The sequence below is a fragment of the Candoia aspera genome, chromosome 4, assembly GCF_035149785.1.
Source record: "Candoia aspera isolate rCanAsp1 chromosome 4, rCanAsp1.hap2, whole genome shotgun sequence".
In the NCBI taxonomy this organism is placed as follows: domain Eukaryota; kingdom Metazoa; phylum Chordata; class Lepidosauria; order Squamata; family Boidae; genus Candoia; species Candoia aspera.
In genome coordinates, this window is record NC_086156.1 from 82,737,432 (window position 1) to 82,744,656 (window position 7,225).

Here is a 7,225-nt window from a genome sequence, read left to right on the forward strand (position 1 = left end):
CGATCATGGATCGAAAATGTTACATGCTCTTACTGTGAATGGAAGTTTCTATGAATCAAGAGAAGAAAAGGAAACAGTCCCAATCAGATTTTCCCCAATCTTCATGTTTATATTAGTTTTCAGTGACAAAAAAGACAACCACACCAACCACCTCTTCTAAAGTTAAATCATTAAAGTTCAGTGTCAGGACTTTCTATTTAAATGATCCTTCACAAGGAAATTTAAAGACCATTAAAAAATCATTTACTATTATCATCTAGATTAGGCCACTTCTTGAAGGTAATCTGCCTGTTTTCCTTTTCTTGAGCAGATCAAAGAAATAGGAGTCTTTAAAAACATTTCTGGGAAACAGACCTCTGCATCTTCTTTTTTCTTTTCCCAAAAGCTAGCCTTTGTCAAGGCTCCAGAAATAGTCAAATTAAAATCTGTCCTTTGAATCAAGTATCTGTTAATGCAGGTCAACTCATGAGTGAATTGAATATAAAATAAGGCATACATCCATAGGGTACTTGTATGCATGCCACAATGTATGTGAGAGTTGCATGCTCTCAAAAAAGCTTGCATAGCACAAGTAAACAAAGGGTGGGGGAAGTACATGGACTTTTTTCTGCCAGAAAGAGTTCCTAAGCTCTGTGCTCTCTGGCCACAAACTTTCACGAGATATTTTTTTGGTGGATTGTGACCATGGGAGCAGCAACAAGTGGGTATTTGCAGCTATGCTGCAAATGAAAAAAAAAAAAAGCAAGAAGAAGGAAGGAAGGAAGGAAGGAAGGAAGGAAGGAAGGAAGGAAGGAAGGAAGGAAGGAAGGAAGGAAGGATTCTAATGGGGGGGGGGGGATGACACAATTGTTACAGCAAGAAAAAAATGTCCTGAAACCAAATGCTAAAAACCAGGGGTAGGGGTGGTGGAGTAGAAGCAGGAGGAAATGTGAATGTGTGGATTAAATGTAAAATTCAAATAATTTATTCAGGGCATTTTAAGATAATAATCATAATAATATAGCAAGACTTAGCACCTGCACACTGATTACACCATTCTCACCCCCGCACCTCTGTCTCTTGAAATCAATCCCACAGATTCTGATAGAAGTCTGTTCTAAGTAAGCAGGCTTAAGCTTCTGGCATTAATGTACTTCCAAGCACTGAATACACTCTCAGAGTGCTTTACAAGGCTAATATGTTGAAGCTAGCACATATAAAGCCCTCTACCCACACCCCACAAAATTATTGGTGTAGTCCTCTGTGCTACCATAATTACTAGCAAAGCTATCTCTGTTTTTTTGTTTGTTTGTTTGTTTCCTGCTAAGTGTATGCCTTTAAAAACAAAAATTCTGGGTCACACTCAGGTAGTTCGGGGGCCTTGGCCACAGTGTTTTCACTGAGATTCTGTGCAGAAGAAAGTTTCCAAGGGTGACGGAAACCCCTCCCTCCAGGCCCCGCTCCCCCGCCCCATCTGTAACAACCTGGTCCTTTAAAACTCATTTAAGCAGATAGTATTTCAAGAGAAACTTACTTTAACGTTAGCAGCTCCTAAGTCCTCTTTGGAGTAAACAGTGCACCATCAATGCTTCCTATTTCTGCAATGGAGCAGCCTTTATCTGCCTGGAAAAGTGTTCTCCCATTCCTGCCCCCTTCCAAGCCAAAGCAGGCAGTTAAAATGTCACTTAACATTCTGGAGAATGTGAAATATATTGTACATTGTCAACTCCCCAAAACCATAAAACTAACTTTATGGACCTCACGTGACTTTTGAGAGCCAGTGAGGGGTATCTGGCTGAGGTCTGGGCGATTTTTACGATCTAACTTCTAGATAAAACCCTATCCATTTGACATCTTAATGTCACAGCCACTTTTGGTATACTTACTTACTTTACTACGGGTAAAATATATACATGCGTGCCCGTATGTGTGTGCGCGCACGTGTGTGATGTGTCTATGTGTATTCAAGAGAAGGCGAGAAAATGGGTTGTTTTGGAAATGACAACTCACACCCCAGCCCTCTCAAAACCATTTTAAGAAGTAACCAAAGAGTTTGGGGTAAGTTTATAAGACCAATTTTACTTCCTACAAGAGAGTCAGAGAGAGAGAGAAGAGAAAGAGAAGAGACTGCTCTAAGCTATAATTTAAGAATATCAAAGGCTACTTATTTCCCTGTTGCAATAAACAGACTTTAATCATAGCACTGTGATTTAAGGGGAGGAGGAGGAGAAAAGAAAGTTAGATTATCAGATTAATTTTTTAAAGGGTAAAAGATTGGCTCATGCACATTGTTTATATTATCTCTGTTGAGACAACTGTGATTTTCCATGCTGAGTTTTTATATATATATAGTATGTGGAGGGTTCTATAAAAGCATACAGAACAGCTAATAATATATGTACTTAGCTCTGCAATTTCAGCGACATTTTGTCATTCTGTGATAACTTCAGTGACTCCCTAAATGCTTGGTTTATGGACTTTGAAGCTGTAATCTGAAGCACATTTACTTGGAAGTAAAGGCCTTAAAATTAGATAGAAATTTGTTGGTGAAGAAAAGTGGTCAGCCTTAGTCTAAGGAAGGAAAGGAAGTTTTGAGAACTGAACAAGTAGTTTCCCTTCTTTCTTTCTGGGTTATGTTTTCTAGTTCAGCACCTAATACCGCTTACAGGAGACGATTTTGTATCCTTGGCTCATTAGAGATTTTAGGGGAGTGGGACAAAAAACCCCAAGGAGAACCTGGCAGCTGGGTCATGCCGCGGGTGAAGAGAACACACTTTCTCTCTGGGTGTCTTCTTAAAATGTAGATTTTGCTGATGAGTAACTTTAATGCTGTGATTTGTGGATATTATGGAATAAAGAAATGCAAAGAAGGGCACTATTTTTCTGGCCAGGAGAAACGTTTATTTGACTTCAAGTTAAGGCTACAAACCAACACGAACAGCGTCTTGGCAAAGATGGGAACAGGCAGCTAGACATGACAAATGCCATTTCAGACACACAGAACACTGAATTCACCCTGCCCACTAAAACTTCCTATTAGTCACTGTAGAAATATTTCTAGTATTTACAAACATTTTAAACATACTATGGTTGGTCCAATCGTATACCCTTTTAAAGTGAACTTCACTCACATTTATTTAAAAAAGAAAGAAAGTTTCAGAACTGGCTTGGGATAAAAACAAGGCCAGGAATCAAATCACAGACTTGACAATTTCAAAGACAGATACATGAGCTTATATAGAGAGATATACTGTTTCTTTTTTTAAAAGTTTGTTGTGGTTGATGGTTTTTAATTTTCTTTCTTTTCTTTTTTCCTGCTATTGAACTGCAGGAGCCCCCGACTTGAGTAGAAGGAAAAGAGGTAGGATTCCCCACAAAGTTGTGAACTTTTAAGAACCCATCCTTCCTTCCCCATACTGGCTTATAAATAAGTTATAACATTTAAAAAGCGCACGTTAAAAGAAAGAAAGAAAAGAAAAAAGAAAAGAAAAGAAAAGAAAAGGACATGCTAACTTCTTCCAGAAAGCATCATTATAGCACAGACACAAACATTTAGAACATCTAAAGCATTAAAGAAGCCTCTGGATTTTATCTTTTAATTTAAAGGGGGATGATCGCAGCAAAGGACACAATCCTGGAATATTAGTACCCACGGAAATTGTTTATTATCATTATTATTAATAATAATAATAATTTAAAAATCAACAGCATGCTGAATGGAAAGTGCTTCACTTTACAGTACTCCAAACTTAACAAAAACGAATCTGGCTGTTGCTTTTCGTTTGCTCGCTTGTTTTAAACTTTCTTACTTCCTGCCCCCCTCCTTCCTATTTCTGAATATTCCTCCTTGACATAATTTATGGCTGAAAAGCGCTGCCACCAGACGCTAAGCTCATACTTTTGAGTTTGTTGTCTTTCTTCCACTTCATTCGCCTGTTTTGGAACCAGATTTTTATCTGTCTTTCGGAGAGACACAAAGCGTGGGCTATTTCTATTCGCCTTCTGCGGGTGAGGTAGCGGTTAAAGTGAAACTCCTTCTCCAGCTCCAGGGTCTGGTAGCGCGTATACGCCGTTCGGGCTCGTTTGCCATCCGGTCCGGTCATATCTTAATAATAATAATAATAATAATAATAATAATAATAATAATAATAATAATAATAATAACAGCAACAGCAACAGCAACAGCAACAGGACGTGGGAAAAAATTTCCTTCTGTTGGTCTGGTTTCTCGTTTTAGATCACAGGCACAGAAAGAGGGCTAGAGACCGCGCGTCCAACTCTTTCCTCCTTGGCCGCCTTATACTGCACACAAATACGCCCCAGCAATTTGAGCGCACGGCTTCTCTGCCTCTCGCTTCCTCCAAGTCAATACCCTTCGTTTTAATCTGGCCCCAGCCCTTAATTCTGATTAATTTAGATCCATGCCCTGCTCTCCGTCTCACGCTATCTGCGGCACTGTATCTTTTCCCCGGCGTTGAGAACAAGGTTCTGCAACACAGTCTGATTCTACGCCGGTTTCTTCGGAGAAACCGGCTGTCCCGGGGGGTGGGTGGGTGCTCACTCGCAGTTCAGGGGGCCTAGTCTCGGAGGACAGACCTCAGCCCGAAACCAGTCCCTCTCTGCCTGTCTTCTCTCGGTCTACTTTATCCGTCAGTCCAATTCAACTGGCGATCTAATCAGGCCGGCTGGGAGACTGGGAGGCGACCCTCTCTAGCCACTGCGCCTTTCCTTCTCTCTCTCTCTCTCTCTCTCTCTCTCTCTCTCTCTCTCTCTCTCTCACACACACACACACACAGGCCAATCTCGGCCGCATTTCATTGGAAGCAAGTTCCGCCGAAATCCTTGGGGCTCGCTTTCCCACCGAAAGAGAGTTAGTCTCGGCGTGCGAAGCCAGTCGCCAAGCGGCTCCCGCTTCCAACTCTGCGGCGGGCTCCCTTCTTTCCTTTTTACCCGGTGGGGGAGGGGAGAGGCAAAGAGTTTGCTACCGTCGCATTTCGCCCCTGCGGACGGGAAAATGTGGGGTGGAGGGGGCGGGGGAGGCAGAGGCAGTTGACAGACCCATCTGTGCCCCAAACAGCCTTCCTTTTTCAATCCTTCGCCTTATCTTTCCCATTTCTTTCCTTGTCTCTTCCTAATTCCTACTACTTTCAAACATCCCCCATCCTTCGCTCTCCTGGTACGAGGCTATTACGAGCGCTTTTCTTCCTATTATTGTTACCACCATTACTCTGACTATTCATACGACTTTATAGCATGACCTTTGCCACACAGATAAAAGCGCTATTTTTTAGAAAACGAAGGGAACCTGGATTTTTTTTTAAAAGAAAAAATACTCTGTAAGAGTTGAATATTACAGAGAAAGAAACAGACAGACGCTGAAAGCGAACAGAGAAGGGCATCTAGGAGAGAGACGGGAAAGTGGTTTCACGACGCGATTGAATTCTTTCTCTCCTCGTCCAAAGCAAATATGCCCTGCCAAAATCCTGCGCCCTATATGTATGTATGTGTGTGTGTATATGTATGTATGTATGTATGTATATACACACACATACACACACACGCGCGCACCTACCTACCCAGAGACAGACAGGCGCGCGCGCGCACCCCATAGATCACCCACAGCCAAATTAAAAAGCAGCAAGTCTGTACCGTGGCTAATGTGAAGCTTTCGCATCCAGGGGAATATCTGCGGGCTTTGTCCTTCCGTGGCCGGCGTGGAGGTGGCGATCGGCTCCGCCTGAGCTCGGGCACCGTTGCTGTTGACTTGGGAGCCGCTCTCTTCGGTTCCCGAGGACGCGCTGGTCTCATCTATCTCGGCAAACGCGGTGGCGCTGGCCGCGCCGACAGAGGCTGCCTGCTCGGCGGGGGAGGACCCGGCTGCCTTGCCTCCATGGCTTTCGCCGCCGCCGCCGCCGCCGCCGCCGCCGCTGCCGCCGCCGCCGTTGCTACTGCTGGTGCTGGTGCTGCTGGTGCTGCTGGTGCAAGGGAGGGATTCGGGAGAGGACAAGGAGCAGCTGGACGCCTGTCTGAACCTGCTTTCGGGCGCCGCTTGGGCAGGGAAGGCGCGAGAGCTCTCCCCAACCGCTCCGAAGTGGCTGGAGGAGGAGGCTGAACGGCTGATGCTCAGATCCATTCCATTGTAGTTGTATCCCCCGTAAGAGCCGGCGTGCATGTTGCCTGGATCTCTATAAGATCCGTTCATGGAACTGCCGGCCCCATAATTTAACAGCTGATAGTCTGGGGCATTAGGATAGCGTCCTGAGAACGAGTTTACAAAGTAAGAACTCATTTGGGTTTGTATTTTGGAGGGCTTGATTTGTGGGGCTCGTGGTCGTTATAACCCCTGTGCTTGAGGATTTATGATGTATTAATGAATTATAGCGATGCACTGTACTTCGTTTTTGCTATGTATGCGGCCAAATATGGGGGTGGGGTGGGGGGTGCGTTTGGGAATCACGTGCTTTTGTTGACCAGTCGTAAATTCTCACTGATGACCTCAAGAGGCAATTCATGCTCTATGGTTACAAATAATGACGATCCGAGAATCGTTAGGCCCATGTCAATGCGCTGCTTCCAAAGGGGGAGGAAGGAAGGGGGAGGAATCAGCAAGCACAGATCGCTCCTTGTTGGCGTTGTGCGCCACCTACTGGGCAAATGAAGAATTAGCCGACAGGGAGGTTACCTCTCTCACCGTTTTTTTAAGTAGTAAAGCGCTCTGCTTTTGTGTCCTCTACCTTTTCTAGAAATAAAATACTTTTCCCCCAAAAGTGTCGTTTCCGTCTTTGTTTCTCTACTTTCACTCTTTCTTCCTGAGGAGACCATGCTTTTCTGATGTGGAAAAGAATTTTTCTTTTCATATTATATGCAATATAAAATTGTTGCTATTATTATTATTATAAATAATAGTTGTTCAATAGTAAATAATAATTCCGTGCTGTTTTAGCTTTGATATTGGAAAGGGATATGCAGGGCAAAACCTATTCGGATGAAAATCAAGATGACAGTTTTCCTTTCCTTTCCTTTCCACATTTTTTCTTTGCTTCTCTTACTTAGGTGTCACTACCAACATCAAAACTACTGCTTGAACGTTTTTGCACTATTATTATCATCATCATCACAGTATTATTCCTACTAATATTTCTACAGTTCAATACCAGTGCAAATAACAGAAGGGAAGATTCAACTGACATTGACATTATCTGTGTTTTTTCAAATAATCAGCAGTATGGTGAGTTGTAGAACTGGC

The 7,225-nt window shown here is 43.2% G+C and overlaps 1 protein-coding gene across 1 annotated transcript; it reads right to left on the reverse strand.

The window, feature by feature from the left end:
• Positions 1–2,857: 2,857 nt before the first annotated feature.
• On the reverse strand, positions 2,858–6,861 carry HOXB5 (homeobox B5). Its single transcript, XM_063300804.1, has 2 exons — positions 5,629–6,861; positions 2,858–4,084 (listed from the first exon to the last, which is right to left on the reverse strand). Exons 1-2 carry the CDS (start codon positions 6,266–6,268, stop codon positions 3,837–3,839), a joined length of 888 nt encoding a protein of 295 aa, XP_063156874.1. The 5' UTR covers positions 6,269–6,861; the 3' UTR covers positions 2,858–3,836.
• Between the last annotated feature and the right edge of the window lie 364 nt (positions 6,862–7,225).